Source organism: Thalassophryne amazonica, chromosome 12 (assembly GCF_902500255.1).
Source record: "Thalassophryne amazonica chromosome 12, fThaAma1.1, whole genome shotgun sequence".
Classification (NCBI taxonomy): domain Eukaryota; kingdom Metazoa; phylum Chordata; class Actinopteri; order Batrachoidiformes; family Batrachoididae; genus Thalassophryne; species Thalassophryne amazonica.
The window spans coordinates 51,903,717-51,930,111 of NC_047114.1; the positions used below are offsets into that span (position 1 = coordinate 51,903,717).

The following is a 26,395-nucleotide window of genomic DNA, read 5'->3' on the forward strand; positions in this document are numbered from 1 at the left end:
CGCAGGGGGACACCCACATCTGTCAGCAGACCTCTGCAGGTCACAGAACAAAAAGGCTCACTCTCTGTTGCTTTGTTCTGTGATTTTAATTTAATGTATGCGTTCTTATGTGTTTGTCCTGCATCTGTCTGATGTCGGTGTTTTTAATTTACACCTTGCATGCACAGTCACATCCAGCTGACAGTCTGCGGTCAGCTGACAGGTGCTGTATTCTACAGCAAAGCATATGAGCAAAGCGATCACACAAGAATGAGTTCATGCCTTCACCCTTATTTGTTTTATTTAATTTCCACTCTTTCTGTCTGTCATGTAAACTACAATTTACGTGGTGGAAGTGACATCGCCCGGCCACACGCTCAGATGTTGTCTGGTCCTCATGAGGGCCTGAGCACCCGCACACACATGTGCACTGCATGTTCTCCAGCTGAGTTGCAGGACACAATGGTCAGCTGGTTCAGAAGCACACTGTGCTGGACGGAGACCGCACTCCGGGACCCTCAGCCACAGCTAACAGTGTTGGATTCATGGTGTGTGTGTGTTGGGGATGACACACTCCACAAACCATTTGTGTTGGGGGGTCAAAGGAGGATGACACACCCCACACGCCATTTGTGTGTGTGTGTGGGGGGGGGGTGGTCAGCACAGTTGTGTGTTGCTAGGTCACACCGCACTCGTGTTGCACTTTGACAGTTTTCACAGACAGGTTGAATGTGATCGCCTGCTGTCTACTATCGAACCAGGAGTGCAAATTGCCCCGCCTTTTCTCAGTGTGCAGCGAGCGGTGTTAGATGTTCGTGTGCGACACCCGGAATCTGCCCAACACCTGCCAAGAGGGGGATCGAATGAGCATGTGCAGGGCATTCACTGTCTTTCGGATGCTTGTGCGAGAATGGTTGTAGTGACAGGTGTATGAGGCATTTGAGGTGGCTCTGATTTTTCACAAATGGCATGCAATTCCTCCTTCGTGTGCTAGTCGGTTTCAATCGTGTTATCTGTGAAGGGGCCCTTAAGTTTGTTGTGGTTACCCGAATGGATGGTCACGCAATTGAAAAGGGTTAACCATTACTGGACTGTAGAAGAAGGACCAGGCACATTTAGTGACATAAGGTTTGACTTGATTCAGGCAATGAAATAGCAAGTCGTAGAGCACCTAGCTGAGACATGAGAAAATAAGAGAAAAAGAGAAAATGGCTAAAATATGTGTCAACTTATTACCGTACATCGAAACGAAACGAACATTTGCCAAATATAATGAAATTTTATTTTTCAGACGTACAGTCATCAATGGAATAATGAGTTAAAGTGAAAAATACAAAACAAAACTTGTTTCTTTAGCAGACAGCAGTATCTAGAGATCTTAAATGTTTTAAAGATTATCAGGGAAATTTCCCAACAGCCAATAGCCCAGAAAGTTTAAGTTCCTAAATATGTGGTGATTCCGGACTGTATGAAGATTGTTTGACCTAATGTTTTCAAGTGGTTTTCTCTTAAAATAGCAACATTAGAAATTTTACACTCTTCTGTGAAGCTTCTAAACATATATTGGTCATTCAGAACATACTGAGTACCTTGGAAAATCTGTAGCTGCTGCATAAAAATTTGAAGTAACACCTGGAACGAGAAAGGGTGTTCGCCCGGATAGAGATTTTGGCACACATCCCAAGGTTTCATTGGGTCATATTAGTCTAAAACAGTTCTGTTATCCTCTTCTAAATGATGTGCATACATGTCTAACCTCAGTCCTAGACTAAAGATAAAATACGGGTAAGTAATAATGTTGAGTATAAGGCAATAAAACATAAAACATTTTTATTGTGGTCCTCAAAAATAAATAAACAGAATGGTTTTGATAACTACACATCTGTGGCAAATAGAAATAGAGTAGAAAATTAAAACATGTATTAAATAATAACAAAGGCAGGGGTGGTGACCAAGTGGTAACGTACACTTGTTTATAGTGTCGAAGGTTCCAGGTTCAAGGCCACTCCTGCCTGTTCCCCATGAAATGTGAAGTTGCATCAGGAAGGGCATCCGGCCTAAAACTTGTGCCAAATCAACATACAGATCCATTTCAAATCCGATGCGGTGACCCCGAGTGAAAACAAGGGAAAAGCCGAAGGGACTTATTATTAAATAATAGTATTTTATTATTATTATTATTATTCCAAAGAATCAGGCAAGTTTTCTGATATAAGATTTTACTTTTTTTTTTCTTTCAGCAAAAAAATGACAAGTAAATTACATATAAATTCTTGATAACAAAATAAAACATAAAATGTATGGTTATTGTCCCCCAAAATAAATTAATAAACAAAATAAGTAGTACAACTACACACATTTGACAAACATTTGAGAAACATTTAATAAATTACAATTTAATAGGAATTAATTGCTATAGATGAATAAATTAAACTTTGTTTTTGAAAATGCACAATATTTCTTACAAAATTAGCTAAATTCATCAGTATTGCCTCACAGCAAGAAGGTCCTTGGATCACTTCCCACCTGGTCTTTTCTGTGTGGAGTTTGCATGTTCTCCTCGTGTTCGTGTCAGTTCCATCCCGGTGCTCCAGCTTCCTCCCACATCCAAAGGCATGCAGGTTAGGTGAACTGGAAACTTTAGATTGTCCATAGGGGTGCGAGTGTGAATGAGTTTGTTTATCTATATGTGGCCCTGTGATAAACTGGCGTCCTGGTGCGCCCCACCTCTTGCCCTCTGTCTGCTGCGATAGGATCCAGCCATGCTGCGATCGCATTACCTACATCTCCCTCTGTCAGTTGGCAAAGATAATGAAGTTAGATTGGTTTTAAAATACACAGAATAGCAGTGTGCACAATACAAACACTCAGCATGAACAATTTTTTTTAAATCATCGTTTTAGATTAGAATGATTCTGATGATGTCAGGAACTACAGTTTTGCACATTTTCTCACAGCAGCAGCACAGTATGCATTAATAAATTCTGTTTGAAAAATCCACTTTCACTCATGTAGCATTTTCCCATCAGTGTTGAGTATTATTTCCTCTCTCATTATTTGTCTTCTGACTAAAACATCATGATGAGAGAAAATCGACAGTCCCTTTGCATTGCAAATGAAAGATTCAGTGGGTTAACTCTGACAAACTGTCTGAAATTACTTGAATTGAACTGACTCCATTAACAGGAACATTAGCAGCCAAAATAAAACAAATGTGTAAAAGAAACAATGTATAGAAGGTACAGAAACCTGTAGTAACTCTTACTATGGTGTTAACAGCATGTGTAGGTGCTCATTCTTGCATGCTGTTAAGTATTTAATCAGCTCCTGATGTTTGTTGTGGACTGTACCTATTTTACATTTTGACATTAGAGACTGAGGGCGGGGGGGGGGGGGGGGTGTCCATTTGTTTTGTAGTTTTTGTTTTGTAGTTTTTGTTAGCGTGGCCAAAATAGATGTGCCACCATGCCACTCTGTGCACACTTGATCCCATTAGCTCTCCAATGTTAAGTACAGTAGATCCTGATTCGTAGTTATCAGGGTGGACTAAATCCAAATGTGGTGACTCAAGCAATTGGGGGCAGCCAAAAGCAGGTGAATAAAAGACAAAGCAGATGGTCACCCACTGAGTGTGGTCTGCTTAAGGTTTCTTCCCATAATCCCAAAAATTCTTGAATGACTTTTTATTTACCGCTGTTAAAATGTATTTGCTCACAGGGTGGATTAGGGTTAGATAAAGACATGTGTCACTGATCTTTCAGTAATACCTTGCAAACCAAGCCTCAGAACATATCATTTAATGTATTTAATACTTCATCTTAATATTTATTGTACAAACATGAGTCTAATTTTATTCGGAATAAGCAGGAACACTGAAATGCAACGAGGTGTTAAAGTACAAATAAATGTATTTAAATGGAAAATGGCAAATAAATGGCAAACAGGAACCAGTGATGGGGCATCGAAGGAGGTGGTTGTCAGCCAGGGTGTTGTATTGATAAGCTGCCAAGTCCAGGTGGGCATCAGTGAAGCTGAAGTGGTGGTGAGAAATCTGGAGATAACAATAAGCCAAGGATTAGTCCATTAAAACACAGTTCAATAAGTACAGTAAGTCATCAAGGAAGCCAGGTTCAGGTAGGCAACAGTACCACATAGGAGACTGAATCCTCTGGTGAGGATGGGTTCAGAACTGAAATGTCAGGATGATGAGTTGCAGGTGTTGAGCCGCCACAGGTGTTTCCAATTACAACTCCACTGATGAGATCAGGCGAGAAAGAGAGCAAGAGAGAAAGAGTTACCAAACATGGATGATTGGTTTGGATTGGCCAATGACTAAAGTCATATGTCAAGGTCATATTTCCAGCCCCATGCAAATATGTAGGGTAAGTATAGGGTAATGGGTAATTTCATGGAAATGATTTCCCTTAACGCATTGAACTTTGAAATGTGCATGTGATGTCACTTGGCTCTGAGAATTTTCAATCTCATTAGGTTTGCTGTTCTTTCTTTCCTGGTGTTGTTTTGTCATCACTGTTCTGATGCACCTATATCTATATCTGACATTCAAAACTCTGCTGTTTTCACAGAATCTTAGCCTATCACTGTATTCACTAAGTGCTTGAGTAGCAGTGTCATAAAATTATTCATACTCCAGCTACAGCACATTCAAGAACATAGTTGATGTAAAATTTTGACTGTCATTAAGGCACATGGAAACAAAATTAATATGATTAATGGAGCTTCAGCAACTCAGTGCCATCTCTCTCTGACACGTAGGGCACGAGTGTCTTCTCGTCATCACAAATTACTTGGCATTTAAAGGGCATCACATTCCACCAGTATATGAGGGGGAGGGACTGGTGGAGTGTGTATATATGTAAGGATTAAACAATGAGAAGCCGTGCATTATACGGTTTGAATGCACGACGCAGAGTCTAAAACACCACAATGCGAAGCGGAGTGGTGTTGCTCCGCAAAGTGCATTCAAACCGTATAATGCATGGCTTTGAGTTGTTTAATCCACTTATACCATGGTCCCACACAGTGAGCTAACACACAAATATTTAAGTTAACAGAACTTGATAGAAATGTGTAAGTATTGGGGACTATTTTATGCCGATGTCTCCGATGCGCTTACCGAGTCTGCGGGCTCTGTAAGCACCGCAGCGGGCCACGCACACCGCCCCCCTCTCTGCTGTGTGGAGCTGCAGCCAACTCTGGCAACAGGTCCAGAAACTACGCTCGCTGTTTTGATGCAGAGCGCTCTGGCAGCCCGCAAGGATAGAACCGTTCTCTTCTTCTTTTCTGTCTTCAATCTTGTCCAGTTCGTCCGATGTTAAGTCTTTACGCCATTGCTTTTGCCATTCTTCTTGTTTGCTCTCCTCCTCTTTCCATTCCTCAAACATTTTACTTTGGTCAAAAATATTAAAATTCACTTGGAAATCAATGTTTTATTGCATTTCTGTCATTCACTTGTCAAAACACAGCTGATCTGCACCAACTGATTTGCGCGTTGCTATGGTGACAACCAGAGCGGAGTGATTATAAAAGTGACTTAACTCGCCGAACTACGTGTGCGTATACATGAAAATAATGCACGCCAGTTAGACATGGAATTCTCACTGACCATGGTATGTATATATATATATATATATATATATATATATATATATATATATATATATATATATATATATATATATATATATATATACACACCTGCTTGTCTTGCCTTTCCACTGTCACACAAACAAGAATGTACCATGCTCAAACACATACTGTATCAATGTTCTTTAATATTCTCATGTACACAAATGCTTTGAAAAATGTGTGAGGAAGAAGTATTAGGCAGTCTGGGTAATGTGGCCTGTGTCACTGGTATCATGTTCAGTTTTCTGTGTTGTCTATGTGCGTAACAGGAACGTGAGTTCTGCTGGCGAGGAGGCTCGGAGGAGGATGAGGGAGTGTGAAGGCCTTACAGACGCCCTGCTCTACGTCATCCAGACTGCTCTAGGGAGCAGTGAGATTGACAGCAAGGTAGCTCAAACACACACATTTAGTCACTCTCATCCAACCGACTGCTGTGCACAAACACAAACTCCTCCAAAACACAGAGGCCCTGAATAAAAACACATAAAAGATGAAGAAAATCAAAGATAAGTATAATAGTTTCTAAGCTGCTGTGTGTCTGTGTAAGAAGCACTAAGGCACAACAGTGCTGTGCAGAGCTATTCTCTGTCTGCTTGATTATGAAGGTTTGTTTGTTTCTTTGTTTTTTGTACAGTTTTGGGGTGTTTTGTTCACTATTTTTCTCCTAGAGTTTTCACTCTGCATCTGTGTCATATGTGTTGCACTCCCAGCTCTGTCTTGGTTCTCTTGTCTGTTTAGACACCTGCTCTTCAATCAGTTAATCACTCACCTGTTTCTTCTTCCTCTCATCACTCACTCACTCACCTTCAACCGCTTACTCCAATTTAGGGTCACGGGCAGCTGGAGCCTATCCCAGCAATTATAGGGTGTGATGCAGGGTACACCCTGGATAGGACACCAATCTGTCGCAGGGCCACATATAGTCAGACAAACACATTCACACCTTCAAGCACAATTTAAAGTTTCCAGTTCACAGAATCTACGTCTTTAGATGTGGGAGGAAGCCGGAGCACCCGGAGGGAACCCACGCAAACAAGGAGAAAACATGCAAACTCCACACAGAAAAGTCATAGGTGGGAACTGATCCCATGACCTTCTTGCCGTGAGGCAACACTGCTAACCAGTTCATCTCATCACCTCCAGCATATATCATCCCCCAGGTTTCTCATTCATGTTGCCAATCCATTGTTGGTATGTTCACACATATGACTACCGGTCTGTTCATCAGCCCACTCTCATTTTTACCCATCTGTCTGTTGATCTCCCTCCTGTGCTGTGAAAAAAATCACTTTGAATTTGAAAACTCTATACGCTGTCCTGCAAATGGGTACAAATCCACGAGGATCCTGACAGAATGAACTGGCCAAAAATGAACCCATCAGATGCAACTTGACAGCACACGTGACTGCTTGACATTCATCAGTTTTAGAGGTTCTGGATTTTTTTTTTTTTCTTCATGTAGTTAAAAGTGGATAAGCAGACTTTTAGTTGTAACTCACTGTGGAAGCCGCTCTGGACACAGATTATTCCTCTCCTGAGTAATAGTACTTGGATTCCTTCACTACAAAAATCATTTTGGACTCTAATCATGTTCTGAACATATTCAGATTGATTCAGGACATTTTGGAAACACATTCCAGCATAGCCACTTCACAGACTTTGACAGCCCTGTTGTATTGAATTCAAACTTTTCTTTCAGACATTTTTCCTTCTGAATCTGTTCCTACATTTATTTTGAACTCACCTGTTAATTTGCTGGACTGCAGCACAAATGGGGACACTTTCATCCATTTAGAAGACTCATCAGCCGTGGTATCACTCCTGTCCCTTCTGAAACCTGTTTTTACAACACTTCAGCCTGAGTCTGAATCCAGCACTGCACAGTCAGTCTGTCTGCATCTCTGCTCAGTGTGAAAATGACAGCACAGCATGATGGTGTCAGGAATCCTGCTCAAGCAGGGAATATCAGCAGCCGTGGAAACTCAGAGTGAGAGTGCAGCCCTGCACCGCCCTAGTCAGTGAGCAGCTGTGGTTAAAACTGTTTTTCTCTCTTCTGAACACTGCTTGTTGCTGCACTGAGTGCTCCGCCCAGCCACAGGGAGAAACATGAAGCCCAGTATGTTTGCAAATTCAAGATGGTCTATGCAACAGAATGGGAAAATAAATATATAGGAAGCAATGTTAAAGTACCCTTGGTCGTATGAGTATGTAATCAATGAAAGAGTGTGTAGAAAGTATGTGACCTTTTGACCTCTTAAAATAGGTCAATGTTGGCCATCTTTGACCTTTTCCAAGGTCCCTGTCCCAAGAATGCTCGAATTTGAAGATACTGGCAGTAATAGGACTGGACTAATGCTAAGCACAGACAGATGGACAGACGCAAAGTCTTCGCAATAACTGATGCCCATATTTTGGCTTTGTGTAACCATAATTTAAAGAAATAGATAGAATGTGTGGCTGGGGAGTGTGCCAAAACTTCTTACCAGTTCTATAAATTTGTCATGGCTGTCCTTCAGTGGCAAGGAAGATGGCGCTTTGTCAGTTCCTGGATGGGATGGTGAATACTGAGATGACTGAACAGGCCCAGTTTTGACTGCTTTGAATGCTTGGTCTCCAAAGTAATGGTAAAGCAAGGTCAAAGTCCATTGGATTCTATGACAGATGGCATATGTTACCTCGTAAAGTGATAACTAAGTAAGACAGATGGTGCAAAATATTCCTTTTTAAAACCCTATTAACTCAACTGATAATTTGCATCACTCTTTACCAAAATTGGACGATCTTTAACTTTTGACCCCTGTACAAACTGAACTGACCTTTATCACCTTTTTTTTTTTTCTGTTTTTACCCCATAACTCCAAAACATTCAGTCACAAATAGTCCAAACTATACCTTTTTGGAATCATTATGATCAGACATATGATGTGGTATACATGATTGAAACAGTTTAAAATATTGACTCCTGTGTAATTTTTCATTGACGCTACCTAGCTATAGCTACCACCCTGGGATGGCTGTCATACATTTTGGCTATCTACTCACAATAACATGATTATGGTGTATGTTCATGGAGTTTTTTTTCTTCTTCTTCTTCTTTGCCTGATTTGCATCATTGTGGACCTCCTTGTTTTTTTCAGACTGTAGAGAACTGTGTGTGCATCTTGAGGAACCTATCATACCGCCTGGCTGCAGAGACATCTCACAGCCAGCAAGGGGGGTCAGAAGAGCTGGACGGTCTCTTGTGTGATACTGGTGGGAAAGATGCAGAGAGTTCTGGATGCTGGGGCAAGAAAAAGAAGAAAAAGAAGGGGCACGATCAGGTTGGAAAAAACTGGTTCTTTCCTATATTTTGTGTTGATACTGAATAAAGTGTGTTATGATTTATTTGCTGATATTATACAATTTTTTGTAAAAAAACAAAACAAAAAAAACAAAAACAAAAAAACCTCAGCCGTTCAGTTGATGCTGTGTTACCAGGGCCCGGTTTCATAAAGCAGTCTGTTTGTTTATTCAACTAAACTCACTTAATTGACTAATCTTTTGAGGTTATTTGAGGCACAAAGCGCTTATTCAGGTAAGGTTTTGCGTTACCCAACTGAAGTTTTTAGCCTGGTACAGGGAGGCTAATCTTGCTTTATTCAACAAAACTTCAGTGTCTTACCTCAAAAATGCCTGCTATGATGGACCACCACTTGATGGAACACTTAAGAGCACCCCTACCTTGCTCGTATTCCTTCAAAAAGAGAGCTTCCTCCGCTTTTGGCCATAGTTGCAGCAGACGACTGTCATATTGTCTTTGTGACAGTTCTCACATTAGCCACCGGGCGTGTTGTTACACTGAGCAGTGTTGTGTGCACAGAAGAGCTTGACAGATGTGTAGAAGAACTGCTAGGCAAACAGCTAAGCATGTCGTTCTGCAATTTGTATGTATCCGTAAATGTTAATAAAGTCAGTTATTGAAACAAAGGCTGGAAAGTTCATGACCAAGACCAACCCGGAAGTAAACAAAACTCTTGCGCATTGGAGGTATTTCTCAGTAACAATGCTCGCAAGTGTGCTATGCCTGTGAAAATCGTTGACTAGCATGAGACGACTAATCTACAAGTTTACCCGTCAATGTGAAACGTGATTAGACGGATAATGTTGGGTGACTAACCTTAGTCAACTAAGTAAGTTTAATAGACTGAAAGACTAGACTGCTTTATGAAACTGGGCCTTTCAGTTTGAGGAAACTGTTTCATTTTCCTGCCAGTAAGTACTGCAGATTAATGCACTTTATTAACACTTCTAAGTACACAGTACACTGAGGACATTTCTCAAATGATGCTCATCCTGCTGAAACCATTGAATTATATCTTTATGCAATGTTCTACTGTTATATCGTAGGAAAACATCACGATCACACACAGTTTAAATATGCCAACAACCAAAAGCAGCCAAAGAGGAATGACCATTGTTTTTGCATATAGTTGATTGTGAGAGCTTATAAAACCTTACAAAATATTTGAGAATTTTTGTTTTAGATGGTGTAGAATCAGTATTGTTGAAGTAAATTCTCTTGCCAAATAAAACAACGGCACCGAGTTACTCACCTTGCCAGCTTAAAATCACAGCAGTGGTGGATAGTCTAGATAATGTCAATTGGGACCCGCTATGTCATCCGTCAGTTGCACCAGATCACCATCGAAGCATGTATTTCCTGCAGCCCGTACAAAAGTGAAGTCATCCACCTCAATTCTGAGGAATAAATTATGGAATCACACTGTAAATTTTCATCCCCAAAACTAACACCTGCATCAAATCAGATCTGCTCGTTAGTCTGCATCTAAAAAGGAGTGATCACACCTTGGAGAGCTGTTGCACCAAGTGGACTGACATGAATCATGGCTCCAACACGAGAGATGTCAGTTGAAACAAAGGAGAGGATTATCAAACTCTTAAAAGAGGGTAAATCATCACGCAATGTTGCAAAAGATGTTGGTTGTTCACAGTCAGCTGTGTCTAAACTCTGGACAAAATACAAACAACAAACAATGGGAAGGTTGTTAAAGGCAAACATACTGGTAGGCCAAGGAAGACATCAAAGCGTCAAGACAGAAAACTTAAAGCAATATGTCTCAAAAATCGAAAATGCACAACAAAACAAATGAGGAACGAATGGGAGGAAACTGGAGTCAACGTCTGTGACCGAACTGTAAGACACTGCCTAAAGGAAATGGGATTTACATACAGAAAAGCTAAACGAAAGTCATCATTAACACCTAAACAGAAAAAACAAGGTTACAGTGGGCTAAGGAAAAGCAATTGTGGACTGTGGATGACTGGATGAAAGTCATATTCAGTGATGAATCGCGAATCTGCATTGGGCAAGGTGATGATGCTGGAACTTTTGTTTGGTGCCATTCCAATGAGATTTATAAAGATGACTGCCTGAAGAGAACATGTAAATTTCCACAGTCATTGATGATATGGGGCTGCATGTCAGGTAAAGGCACTGGGGAGATGGCTGTCATTACATCATCAATAAATGCACAAGTTTACGTTGATATTTTGGACACTTTTCTTATCCCATCAATTGAAAGGATGTTTGGGGATGATGAAATCATTTTTCAAGATGATAATGCATCTTGCCATAAAGCAAAAACTGTGAAAACAATCCTTGCAAAAAGACACATAGGGTCAATGTCATGGCCTGCAAATAGTCCGGATCTTAATCCAGTTGAAAATCTTTGGTGGAAGTTGAAGAAAATGGTCCATGACAAGGCTCCAACCTGCAAAGCTGATCTGGCATCAGCAATCAGAGAAAGTTGGTGCCAGATTGTCACTCATTAAGTCCATGCCTCAGAGACTGCAAGCTGTTATAAAAGCCAGAGGTGGTGCAACAAAATACTAGTGATGTGTTGGAGCGTTCTTTTGTTTTTCATGATTCCATAATTTTTTCCAGGACGTGACAATTCGTAAAGGCATGCAGCAGCACACAACAGCATGAGACAACATTTGTGACAACATTTGTGACAAGTGTGTAATGATTCCCGATGAATCGTCAGCGATTCACGCCATTAATCGTAACATGTGGTAAGATGTCACAACAGTCTGTGATGGTGCGTCACGCCTCTTCCCCCGAATCATCAAATTCAGTTCAAATTTGTGAATTTACGTTGGTGGCATTTGTGACTTGACGTTATAGGTAAACGCAGCCTTACTCCAATTAGATTAGATAGAACTGTATTAATCCCTTGGGAAGACTCCTTCTGGGAAATTGAGGTTCCTGTATGCAGCATTGTATATCAGCACACAGGGTAAGAAACACACAGAGTATTCAAAGTAAAAATAAAAAAATAATTTGTAAAATGTAAATACAAATATAAATATAAATACCAGAAACACTGCTCGCTACTGGCTTATTGGCTACTATTCTTCCTCTCCTTCCTGGGATCAAGGGGGTGCTGGAGCCTATCCCAGCAGTCATAGGGCCTGAGACAAAATAATAATAATAATAATAATAATAATAATAATAATAATAATAATATCTATAAAGTAAGATGGGTCTGTGTGTGGGTATGTGGCTCACATATCCCTCTGTTTGTCAGATTGGCCTCAGCTTTCGGCTATGGCTTGCGCATAGCATGATGATTTGCATCCTTTATAATGAAAATTTGGGGAATTAATTTTCAAAACCTTTATTTTGAAACCTTTATTTTGATTAACATAATATTTATACTTCCAAGATGGTGTGGCTCACTGATGTTACTGGTAGCAAAGTTAAACAACATCAGATAGTTCATGTTGCTCGCACCATTTCACAACAAAATGTTAAATGCCAGGATCCCTGCAAATACTTTTACTGTAAAATTCATGCTGTAGGTGTTCCTTGTGACTGAGTTTAACAACACTGAGGAGACGTTAGCTAAAATCCGTTTTTTGCTAACACCAATAAATTTCCCACTATTTATACAATGTTTCAGTAAGTACATAAACTGAATATTCCTGTGAGTTCAAGTTTAAATAAACTCTGTTCAGAAGGTCGGAATACTGATATTTAAATATTCAAAATGTTTTTTTATTTTTATTTTGTGGGAGTCTCTTCCAGTAACTTGTTTAATACAAATCCTTTTATTTTCATATAAATTGATAATAAAACTGATTTTTGAAATACTAACATATCAGTCAAAACATAGACCCAAATGACATAAAAAGTGCTTATTATCAACTCCACATGTGAATCCAATATCTTTCATATGTGCCAAGTTGCTGTTGAATGTTTGTATTGATTTCTGTCTCAAATGTTAGAATGTAAGTCGTCAGCTCACATGTGGCTCAAATATCAATCCACAGTTTACGACAAACCTAAATGTCCCTGACTCACATTATCAATAACTACTGTATTCACATCTATGTTTGTGCTTCATGTACACTGTGTTTATTCCTTCCTATATCTCTATGTGTATATATATATGTCTGTCTATGAATGTCAATCTTTATCTTAAAGTAACTATATTTGCATGTCTCTTTGTATCTCAATGTTAACCATGTCTTAACAAATGTATACTATGTCTATTAAAACTATGTAATAGTAAGTACACCTCTTTGTACATCCCACCTTCAAACACAGCCTCATACGACCATCCATGAAAAATCTACTTAAGCTCTCAAATTTCTATAGAAATACAAACTTTCTACAGGCACTGCACTAGTTATTATTAACCACAAGTAAGCTGTTAATAAGGGACACATGGGATACAACTGTAAGTTGACTTTTGCTTGTCAGCCTGTGTAATTTTCACCAAAAGTTAACTTGTGAAATAAATAATGCACATTTGAGCAGCTTTTGTCACCATCTTATAACAATAATAAGAAGAATGGAATAAGAATTTATTGATGTACTATTTTAAGTAGAAAATTTTAAAAAAGTGCTCAACATAATAAAACATGAAACCACAATAATAACACAAATTCTCTATATCTGTAAAATCAATTCATATTAAATGTCAAGTGCAAATGACCATGCACACTGCAGATGTCATTAAAATAAAATGAAACCTCAAAACTAATGAGGTACAATAGAAAATAAGTTTTAAGATCAGCCTTAAAAATTTCAGTTGAAGTCGACTGAATGTCAACAGGCAAATTGTTCCACAAAGTAGGAGTATAGTCGACAAAGGCTGTGAAACCTGCTGACTGACTTTGAACCCTTGAGACAGAGTACAACCCTGCATCCTGTGACCGTAGGGCATGAGAAGGCACATAAGGTTTACAAAGTTCAGCAAGATAGGCAGGTGCATGACCATTCAGATCCTAACAGTAGGTTGAGATAGTATTCACAGCGCTCCACCTTTTCCACATTTTTTGTTACAACCTTATTCCAAAAAATTCATTTTTATTTTTCCTCAAAATTCTACACACAAATTAAAAATTATTTTTTATGTACTTATTAAGTGCATAATACAACAGGAATTCATCTCAAAATGTTCAGCAGAGTGACCCAGTTGTCATTTGTGAAATGAGTCAGTGCATCGCTGACAGTGTCCATTTATTTTTTGTGTAGTCTTACAAATCTGCTTTCAATCTTGTGTAAGTGTCGATGCCCCTTTTCTTATTGTTCATTAATTTTCTAAACGGATGATTCTGTATCTCATTTGGTAGCGATGTTGTGCGTTATTTGTCACTGCAAAATATTTGCTCACTTCATCTTTGTTTGCCTCTCACTGCAGCCTCAAATAAATATTCATGAGATGTTTCAGTTGTCTTTCATATTAGTGATGCTTGAGCCTGAGTTGTTTTTCCACATCAACTACTGAGATTTACTTCCCACATCGTCATGTTTGCACCATAGATGAGCCACAGTGTTGTTGAAATAACATCATGTTTTATGTATATTTTGTACCGAGCAGCACATCAAAATGAATGAATGAATGAATTTATTCAGCACACAGACAAAAATGACAAATTAACCTCACAGCAAAAAGAAAGAAAACAATCCGACAAGGCGCCCATGTGACTGAAAGGATGTGGGCAGAAGCAAAAGCTTATAAACGCCCACCCCTTTAACCAAAATAACAAAAAATGTATATTAATATTTCTACATATATACACACCCATGATACCTGATACAAAATTTAAACCTTCAATTAAATTTAAATTTGAACCTCTTCCAAATAATCCCCCCTACAAAACACAGTCGTGTCATCAGCAAACAAAATGCTACTCACAAATTTTGAAACCAAACATATGTCATTAATATACGAAAGAAACAACAGAGGCCCAAGGACTGAGCCCTGGGGCACCCCACAAGTACACTTCAAAAATTCAGAATTTACCCCACCAACATGAACATACTGATACATATTGTGCAGATAACTTGCTATCCAATCGTGAGCTAGTCCTCTGATACCATACTTCCACAGTTTATAAGGTGTGATCTACGGTATTGAATGCTTTCTGAACTTAAAGTGAATTTTCTGAAAAATACATACATCAGTTTGTTGATGAAGAAATACAGATCTGACATTGATGGACTTCAAATAATATGTATGATAACTGTTATAGTTCCTGTGAATTTGACTTTTTGCCGATACAGCAGTTCTTTGTAATTTCATTTCATTTCTGAATTCACAGAGCGATTAAGATGTGTTTGAGTTACTTGCTTTCTGTGCATCTGTCCATTTCTTGGACACAGGCAGACTTTTTTTTTGTCTATTCCGTGTTCATATAAAATATGAGCGCTGTTTTCATTTAGGAGTTGGCAGAAACCAAATAACCACTCCGGAGTAGGCTCTAACCTCTTTTAATGCTAATAAGCAATCAGCATCATATTCTGGTTGAGTGGAACCAGTCTTTTATAACTTCTAGTCAAGCTGCGCAGTTTGAAAAACCAAACATTTCCGGTGGATCATGGTGAGTAAATTGCTCATTAGCCCCGCAGGCTTTTTTCTATTTAATTTCCCACAAAAAAGACAGAGAAAGGCTGTGTTAAAATGGTGATGATGAACCAGGCCTTTGACTGACAATTGTTGAGCGAACACTTGACAAAGTTGTTTTGTCTATTCAGGCACAACCGCAGTTGTGAGTGACTTTTAAACTAACCCGTGTGTGCAGATTGTAAAGGAAAGAATCATAACCTTCCAACAAGAATTAGTACACACGCCTCTTCTCCCTCCCTCCTGAGCGTTCTGTCTGCTGCCACTCCAGTGCAGCTGCAGGTGATTACCATGAAGTAGTGACTGGGAAGCTTTTTGGAAACACAAAAGTCTATCAACTGTGGGGTAATTAGAGAACGATGGGAGGAGAGGAAGCAGGAGGAAAGGAGAGGAGATGTTTGTTGGGTTTAGATTGTAAAGGAGAGGTTAAGGAGTGTTAGGAAATGGTAATTGCTGAAAGAAGCTTCGAATATGAATCAGCCTTAATTAAACAGAAATCAAAGAAAAAAATCATTTGCATTTCCTTTAAATGCATGTAACTTTGTTGTAATTAAATTTGTGTATACAGTGGTCCCTCGTTTATCGCAGGAGTTACGTCCTAAAAATAGCTCGCAATAGGCGAAATCCGCAACGTAGTCAGCGTTATTTTTTTTACAATTATTATAGATGTTTTAAGGCTGTAAAACCCCTCACTACACACATTATACACTTTTCTCAAACAGGCATTAACATTTTCTCACTTTTCTCTCCTGTGTAAACACTCTCAAAGTTCAAAGAAAAGTCCAGTATTATAGAATGAAACCAAAGATCAAAACCTGTTTTCAGGCCCAAACATTTGTTTGAGAAATAAAAATAGAATATTTTCCTATAAATAATTAGTATAATTAATGGACACATAAGAAATTATTAATAGTGACTGACCAGTATTTCACAGTTCCTCTGATCGCGCCTCTTCATCCTGGCACCGCTCCGCGGCGTGTTTTTCCACTGAGTCACACCTCGGTGCAGGTGGCATTTTCCAAGTGAAGAACACAGTTATGGGTAGTTGTTGGCGCTCTTTTTTTCTTCTGGGCGAGAAGATTCTTATAAACAGACATACGCAGAAAACAATGCGCATGCTCTTTCTTCGCTCACTGCCTCCGGTGTTACCGTTGCTGGATGGATGCGGGACCCGCAAAGAATCCAAGTCATTAAAAAGATACAAACCTCTCTCAGTGGCCACGGAGCTCTGCGACTGCAGTTACCGAGACCATGCAGCACTGCAGATTTTTCCGCAAGAATTCTATCCTTGCGGGCTGCTGTAGCAGTCTGCATCAAAACAGCGAGCGTAGTCTCTGGACCTGTTGCCAGATTTTGGCCGTAACTCCGCACAGCAGACAGTGGGGCGGTGTGAGTGGCCCGCTGCAGTGCTTACCGAGCTCGCAGACTCGGTAAGCGCATCGGAGGCAGTGAGAGCAATCGCGGTGATGCCGACCGGCCCACCTGATGAGGACGCAAAACACAATGCGCTGTTTTAAAAAAAAGACGAAGCATGCAAAATTGCACAAAAAAAAATCTGCGAAAATGCGAGGCTGTGAAAGGTGAACTGCGATATATCGAGGGACCACTGTACAATGATTTTATGTTCATTTTTTTCACACAACTTTAAAATTGACTGGGGATTAAATCTGCAAAGTTTTTGTATTCTGTGTAGTTATATGATCATAGCCAGCCTACACACAAGCGCTCTGAGTGCTGAGCGATGTGATGGCAGAGTCTCTGACTTCTTCCCAGTGACTGCTGGTGTTCTTCAGGGATGTGTTCTGGCTCCTACTCTGTTCAGTGATTTTATGGACTGAGTTTGGGGTTGCAATGTGAAGTCCGGCTGTTTAGGACACGTCACCCTCAGATGATGTCCAAGAACACCAGACTGCATCCTGAACATTTCAATGAACACAGCAGAGAAGTGGTCAAAATGGGGAAAATGTGCTGTTTTTAAAGTCTTAAGTCCCTGCCAGGTTGTCACTGCATGTAACACATTCAATTTCAATTAAATTATATTTAATTGAAATTGAATCACAACACCAAATCACAACAAAGCTGCCTCAAGGCGCTTCACACTGACCTTACCAACCCCTAGTGCAATCACACAAGCAAATGTGGTATGGAGAAACTCGATGATATTATAACTCGATGATGATATTGAGGAAGAAACCTCAAGCAGACCAGACTCAAAGGGGTGACCCACTGCTTAGGTCACTCTAACAGTTACAAAGCTAAAGAAACAGAAAACATGAAATCAAACAACATAACATAACAAAAAAAAGAAGATTCATTTGATGAGAACTCCAAACAGGCATTTGCATCACAGTCAGGCATTTTCCAGCATTTCTCATGTCATCAGTGGGCCTTTTGCTACAACAATGTCCATCAGGCCCTGCATCTCACAGCCAGCCCAGCACCCTGCGGTCTTTAGTCGTTGAACCTGCTATCCTTCGCAATATTATCCATACCTCAGACAGAGAGAAAAAGAGCATAATCAGTCAGCCAGAAAAACTACACCTAAGGTAATTCAGCAGTAATTCAACAGGAAAGCAGAGAAGTTAATAAGGTGATTGCCACCCGCTAGCCCTAAGCTTCACTAACAGATCTAGAATTTAGATAAAGTTGATACAGAGACATGTTCCATTACTAATAAAATGACTTTGAAAGGATAGGAAGTACCATGTTTTGACAGTATGCTAGCCATACAAGAGGGAGAATAAATGCATCTTAAGTCTAGACTTGAAAGTCCATACAGAATCTGACTGTTTTATTGATGTAGGGAGATCGTTCCACAAAACAGGTGCAGGCTTTGTGACCTGCAGACTTTTTATTCACCCCAGGAAGACAAAGTGGGTCTGGCCCGGGGTCTGTGCCCTGAGAACACAGACCCCGGGCCGGTACATAGGGTTTAATTTGGTCAGCTAAGTAGGGAGGCGCTAGTTTGTGAAGAATTTTATAAGTTAATAGCAGAACCTTAAAATCACATTCACACTAATTTATTCCCACATGCATGGTCATTAGTTGAATGCTTTCTTACTGCTGTCTTGCTACGAGAAGTCAGATCATGCCAAGCGCTTACCATGTTCTCACTGTCTGTTTGGTTCTTATAAATACAGCACCATGTGCTGCACTTTATCATTTATTCTGCAAGTTTTCTTGTATCTACAACAATCAGCAAGAATCTTCACCTGCAAGCTCCTTTTTGTGAGTTGTCCACAGTGCTAATAGGACACTGGATCATCAGAACGATGGACAGCTCACCTCCAAGAGCTCCTGATAGCTTGTGCACACTTTTGGTATTACAGGTTGCTTTGATTCATGCATAAAACATTTGAATGTTTGCAGTTATGCATGGTGAAAACATGTACTCGTGAGTTTGTTATTAGTCAAAACAGAAGTAATGGTGTGAAAATTGAATCCAGTATTTAAAATTTTCTAAACGTCATAGAGACACAGTGAGAACCTGCTGCAAACCTCACCTCCCTTTGGGCAAACTCTGGAAGACTGAATTGACAATGCAATGTGATCTCTCTGCCACCATGAATTCCCCACACGTACCAAAATTGCGACAAAAACATGAGTGATACATGAAGCACCATTAATGTAGTTTGTAGAAATTCAGCCTAAGGTCCAAGCTTTCAATGACTTCCTTGACATGACCATCAGAACTGAATTTGTCTGTGGTAAAAGTGTAAAGTTGGAGACTGACTTATCTCAGCAGCAATAGTCATGTCTCTAGGACCACATCCTTTGAAGTTGAGAGACACCTGGGAAGAGCTTATGGAGTCATGAAGTTGCTGAACAGGGGTGTTAGGCAATGATACCTTAACAGAAGAATGAAGGACCAAGTCCTTATGGTGCTGCTGCTTTACTATTTGCTGTATAGTTGTGAGATTTGGTTAGTAGTAATGTAAATCTTCAGCTAAGTGGCAACCTCCAGTGCTGAAAAATTAACCCAACAGAGAAGTGCCAAATTTTGCAGTGGATACTTTAGGTTGGTTCCAAAAATGACTCCATCCCCATAGAAGCCCATGTTAAAATCTTCAACTTTACTACAGGAATAAACACGTTTACAGCCTGGTACAAGAAATGGTTTCCCTCTTCATGACAAGTATACAGGGGTCCAAATTGTATATAACTCATGAGTTTATGCTATTTTTGTAAGGTTATGGTCTGGATTGATTATTTTTGGGGCTTATTTCTAATGTTGTTCCTGTCCCCGTTTCTCAGCCCCTGTGTTGTGTGTTGGGGGGTGTGGCTGGACATTTTGGTGTTCTTTTCTTTTCTTTGCTCTCCAGGTGGCATGAGAACTGATTTGTCTGTGGAGAAGGTGCTGGCTGAAGAGTTCTTCACCCTCATCAACATCATGTGCAGCACCTGTGAATGGTGCTCACGTGCAGCCTTAAAGACTTTCAGCTGAAGCAGATAATTGGATGGCGTTCTGCATTTAAGTCGTGTGATTCAAGCAGAACTGCCGGGAACTCGACCTTGTGATGTTCGTTTGTGGGGCGCTGGGGACCGCGCCTGGGTTTGACACATCGAGCCCGTGAGGGAGGAGGGGTGGGGGACACATGCTGTCAGCACACATCAGAGGTGATTAAGTATTTGACTGATTGTTGATAGTGACTTGGTATTTTGTTGCGCAGTGTATTTGAATTGTGATGAGTGGTGCAGCTTGCTTCTCACTGCTGTGGCTTGCGGACAAGTGATCCTCCGCCTGTTGTGAGGAGCTGCTCATTTGCATAGAGCTTAAAGTGCAGACCTGGATGTGTTGCTGATTGTGTGTGTCTTTTGAAGGATGTTGGTTGTGGCTGCTGGCTTGCCTCGCCCCTTCTATCCTTCGCAGAGAGTCGGTTTGTCGTGTCCACCTGGGGGGTGTTTGGCGGTAGTGGTGAGTCCAGGAGCGCCGGGCTTCGATCCTTTTGGGCGCTGGAGAGCGTGCCAGCCTTCACTCCACCAGAAGGACGCTATTTTCGTTTTTACACTTTATTATGCACCAGCGGGTGAAATAAAGAAATTGTTTTGTTATTGGAACCGCTTTCTGGTTATTTTAGCGCTGGGTTCCGTCTGACGCAGGTCCGCTCCTCAACCCGCGTCGACACATAACACCCTGTCCTGTTCCTCCTCTCATGTCCTGCGTGTACCTATGGTCTATGAATTTGGCATGAATGTGTGTGTATGTGGGTGGATGCACAAGTGGGCTTGGTTGCGTGTATGTGTGGGTGTTGTCCCGTCTGTCAGTAGGGTGGATATGTGAGAGAGAATGCGTGTGAAGGTTCCTCCATCTGCCCTCCTCTGCTGTTGGTACTTCAGTCCCTGGGGGGACTTGTCTGTGGGTGTCGGTGAGTTTGTGTTCGGATAGCCCTACTCTGTCTTGTCCTCTGGGGTCATGGTTGGTTGGTTCCTGTCTGTGGTCGTGCCCATTGTCAGGGTAATACCTGACATCAAGGCATGGAAATTTGACGACTATCAAGGGAAGGCTCTGTCGTTCATGCTTTTCTTCCTGGTTTTCATATCTTTTATTTCTTCTCCTTACAGTTATATTTTTTTGTTGTTCTCTACCATTAAGTTTATTCATGCTCTGGTTTTAGTTTGTTCCTGGGCTGTATGTGGATATTGTCTTTTGTGCACTCATTGGTTCCCTCCCACATGCTCCTTTGGTTCTGGTTGTTATCTCCACCTGTGTGTAACCTGTTTCTGCTATATAAGCCACGTCTTTGTTCTGTTAGTTGCAGGCTGATTACTTGGTGTTTTTTTCTCTTCACATGATTTATGCCGGCTTTTCATTTGTGAGTGTTGCTTTACAACTCCTTTTGACAGTAATCTTTTGTTATTGTTTTCACATAGACTGATTTTTCAGTAGTCTGGATTTTTGTCATTTGAAGAGTGTTTTATCCCTGTCCATTTTGACAGTGTCTTTTGCTATCATTTTCACATTGACTGTTTTGAAGTGATCTGGATTTTATCACTGGAAGAGTTACTTCCTCACTGTCACATTTGGACAGTTGTATTTGGTTATCAGGTTTTTTCCTTTGTTGTTTTTTGGTAATGCTGCGTTTACACATAACAACGATAAGTCACGAATGCCACAAAGTACACATTCTTGGCCGATGATCATGAATGTGATGATTCGGGGCAGAGGCGTCAGGAACTGCTGCAACCTGTTACCACGTGTTACGATTAATGGCACATGTTACTGGCGAATTATCAGGAACCATTATGCACGGCCAAGAATAATGTTCCGCGTTGTTGCGTGCTATTGCGTTGTGAATGAGGCTTCTCCACACACACACCCATATTCATCCTACCATCAGCTGCTGAACAATTCAGATCACTCCAGTTTACTCCTCAAAATCTAGATTAATCCACAGCAGAAGAACTTTGTGACTTCATGCTTAGTTGGGCTCTGTGCCATGGAGTGGTGCAGAAAGGAGGATGAGATAGAGAGAGCCAGATGTGTGGCTCCATGTGGCTCTTGTCTCGCTAGTTTTCCCAAACATCAGGCACAGCAGCAGGTGGAACACCTGCAGGAGTGTGAGGATGAACATTGGAACGACACTTTTTAGCCAACTTGGCATCACTGTCCTCCTTCAGCATACTGCAGCAATGAAACTGAATGCGGTGCAGCAGGGTTAATTGTGCACACGTCAGAGGAAGAACGCTGTCACGCTCTCTTAAGGACCACCATTAATCAAGACAATCAACACGTTCAGTTGTGACCTCCACGACATGACGCAAAATGAGGGTGGTGCATGACATTCGTGGAAGATTTTTTTGACAGCCACAAACACGCGCCACAAAAATCACAAATATCACGTACCAACACGCACTATTAAGAAACCTATTCAGATGTGTTAAGTCACATTAAGAATGTCACAAATGTGCCAAGACTGACGCAAATATGACATTTGTAACGCGTCCTACCAGTATTAACTGCACATCCCCCACACTGTGCCACCACTGCATGCTACCAGACCTGACTTATACTTCTACTAAGTAAACACACTAATTTGTTTGAATGCAGGACTTAAAAGCAGCCGCATTATCTGTGAGGTGGAGTGTAGTGTGTTTGCTATCAACATGAATTAACATGGACAATAATTGATTCAATTGTATACCCCAAAAAGAATAAAATTCTTCATACATTGTGCTTTTCTTTTATTTATTTATTTATTTATTCGTTTTTTGGTTCTTACAAGCACATTTAAAGGTGGACAGTATTTATGTTAAAATTTTCTTTGGTATGTATGTATGTACAGTGAGGAAAATGAGTATTTGAACACCCTGCGATTTTGCAAGTTCTCCCACTTAGAAATCATGGAGGGGTCTGAAATTTTCATCTTAGGTGCACGTCCACTGTGAGAGACATAATCTAACAAAAAAAAAATCCAGAACTAACAATGTATGATTTTTTTAATAATTTATTTGTATGTTACTGCTGCAAGTAAGTATTTGAACACCAACCAGCAAGAATTCTGTCTCTCACAGACCTGTTAATTTTTCTTTAAGAAGCCCTCTTATTCTGCACTCTTTACCTGTATTAATTGCACCTGTTTGAACTTGTTACCTGTATAATCACACTCCAACCTGTCCACCAGAGCCAAGACCAAAGGCTGGTCTAAGGACACCAGGGACAAAACTGTAGACCTACACAAGGCTGGTATGGACTACAGGACAACAGGCAAGCAGCTTGGTAGAAGACAACAACTGTTATGATTATTTATTAGAAAGTGGAAGAAACACAAGATGACTGTCAGTCTCCCTTGGTCTGGGATTCCATGTAAGATCTCACGTTGTGGGGTAAGGATGATTGTGAGAAAGCTCAGAACTACACAGGAGGACCTGGTCAATGACCTGAAGAGAGCTGGGGACCACAGTCACAAAGATTACATTAGTAACACATGATGCTGTCATGGTTTAAAATCCTGCAGGGCAGCAAGGTCCCCCTGCTCAAGCCAGCACATGTCCAGGCACGTTTAAAGTTCACCAGGACCATCTGAATGATCCAGATGAGGCATGGGAGAAGGTCATGTGGTCAGATGAGACCAGAATAGAGCTTTTTGGAATCAACTCCACTTACCATGTTTAGAGGATGAGAACAACCCCAAGAAAACCATCCCAACCATGAAGCATGGGGGTGGAAACATCATACTCTGGGGGTGCTCTTCTGCAAAGGGGACAGGACGACTGCACCGGATGGGGTCATATATTGCGAGATTTTGGCAAACAACCTCCTTCCCTCAGTAAGAGCACTGAAGATGGGTCATGGATGGGTCTTCCAGCATGACAATGACCCCAAACAGACAGCCAGGGCAACTAAGAGGAGCTCCGTAAGAAGCATTTCAAAGTCCTGGAGTGGCCTGGCCAGTCTCCAGACCTGAACTCAATAGAAAATCTTTGGAGGGAGCTGAACTCCAGACCTAAAAGATTTGGAGGAAGATCTGTATGGAGGAGTGGACCAAAATCCCTGCTGCAGTGTGAAAACCTGGTGAAAAACTACAGGAAATGTTTGACCTCTGTAATTGCAAACAAGGCTCCTGTACCAAATATTAACATGATTTTCACAGGTGGTTCAAATACTTATTTGCAGCAGTAACATACAAATAACTTATTTAAAAAATCATACATTGTGATCTCTGGATTTTTTTTTAGATTGTGTCTCTAACAGTGGTCATGCAAATAAGAGGAAAATTTCAGACCCCTCTATGATTTCTAAGTGGGAGAACTTGCAAAATTGCAGGGGGTTCAAATACTTATTTTCCTCACTGTATGTATGTAATTACAATCATAATAACTTTCCATAGCAACACAAAATGCTTCAGTGACGCACTGCTTTGAATTGTAGTGTTTCATTAACAGACATCATCACTCCATAATTAAAAAAAAAACAGATGGAGGGACAATCTGTCCGGCTTCTGTCACAAATAGGTTGCAGAATTAATTAAAACTGATGTTATTATGTAATCATGACGGTTTTCATAGAATAATTATAGAGTTTGCCGGGCAAATAATGGCACAAGTATAAAATATTGTTATATTTAGCATTGCTAATGCTTTCAATCGCAAAACAGAATGTGAAAGAATCCACAGCAACTAATGTAAATACATAGTCATGAGTATTTTCAGTGTCCATATTTTTAAATCGTAAAACATTCTGTAGTCAGAGCTGGAATTACTGACATGCATTACATTTTTTAAATGATGACAGAAATTTGGAAATGTAAAATTCTGAAATGGATGGATGGTACCATATTTGTCCTTTGCTTATGAATTCTAAATCATCTTTCTTTCTTTTCCACTCTGTTCTTGCCGAGGGCCACCGTGCTGGCACCCTAGCGCTGCCAAATGTTACCTCACACAGAATTCAGAATGATTCTCTCTTTGGAATTATTTCTCATTTTCCACAGTGGGATGGCGTCGCCCGTTTCCAGACTTGGCGGAGTCCCCAAAAGGCATCCAGATGTTATGGCACCCGAGCATTGTCAAGCCCTACCTCACTCTGCTGTCTGAGTGCTCCAACCCTGACACTTTGGAGGGAGCAGCAGGAGCTCTGCAAAACCTGGCTGCAGGCAGCTGGAAGGTATGTTATGTTTTTCTTTTGTTGTTGTTGTCTTGTTTTTTCCTTTTTTGGCATTTACATTGAGTTACACTCATAACTTGCCGGGCAGTCTCTTTGAACAACTAATTGGCATAAGTCTGGATTTATTGAAGAACCACTGGCTGTATTTAATAGCTTCCATGTAGAACCAGTGTCTCCTCATGTTTTGAAGCAGAAAAAAAAGGCATTTGCAAAACCGAAAAGTCTGTTAAGTTGTGATTCAGGTTGACAACCATGTGATGTAATTGGGTGCCATTCCCACAGCCATCCAGTAGATGGGTCAAAATGCATAGAACACTGCCATCTACTGTCGAAGCAGCAGCGTGATGTGGGTTACACACTCCAACTGCTCGCACTGTGTTCGTGCACATGCATGAAACCATCGCCGCTGTATCGTGCACACATGTCCCAATTGTGTGTCCCTCCCAACAACAGGCGAAGTGCTTCACAGTTCCCCATTTTGTTTTTTGTTTCTGTGTCTTTCACCCAATGTCGTGTTATGTGTGAAGAGATACAGAGATAGAGATAGATAGAGAGGAGAGAGAGAGAGGAGAGAGAGAGAGAGAGAGAGAGAGATTTTTGCAAAATTCATTAAAAATAAACTAAGAAATTACATAGATAAGTATTCACAGCTTTTGCTAGCTCCAAATAGAGCTCAGGTGCATCCTGTTTCCACTGATATCCTTAAGAGGTTTCTACAGCCACCTGGGGTAAATTCAGTTGATTGGACATGATCTGGAAAGGAACACACCTGTCTACATATAAAGTCTCACAGTTGACAGTGCATGTCAGAGTACAAAGCAAGCATGACGTCAAGGAATTGTCTGTAGATCTCCGAGACAGGAGGTCTACAGGCACAAATCTAAGGCACAAATCTGGCGAAGGGTACAGAAACATTTCTGCTGCTTTGAAGATCCCAATGAGCACAGTGGCCTCCGTCATCTGTAAATGGAAGAAGTTCCACCAGGACTCTTCCAACAGCTGGCCACCTGTCTAAATTTACCAATAGGTGGAGACTAAGGGTTCATCTTCCTTAGTCAGGGAGGTGACCAACACCCTGATGGTGACTCTGTCAGAGCTCGAGCATTCCTCTGTGGAGAGAGGAGAACCTTCCAGAAGGGAAACCATCTGTTGTGTGGGCCGCTGAAGAGGAGGTACTGCTGGCCCACCACCACCACCAGGGCACCCTGCCTGGAGTGCGGGCTCCAGGCACCAGAGGGCGCTGCCG

General features: G+C 40.8%; 1 protein-coding gene across 9 annotated transcripts in view; it reads left to right on the forward strand.

Moving 5' to 3' along the window:
* The window catches only part of ctnnd2b (catenin (cadherin-associated protein), delta 2b), a 638,149-nt gene that overhangs the window by 518,295 nt on the left and 93,459 nt on the right, over positions 1–26,395 (forward strand). For all 9 annotated transcript variants that reach the window (XM_034183535.1, XM_034183537.1, XM_034183540.1 and 6 more), the window contains 2 exons: positions 5,898–6,015; positions 8,766–8,948. In XM_034183535.1, coding sequence (XP_034039426.1) covers positions 5,898–6,015; positions 8,766–8,948 — 301 coding nt within the window. The remainder of the gene's footprint in view (positions 1–5,897; positions 6,016–8,765; positions 8,949–26,395) is intronic.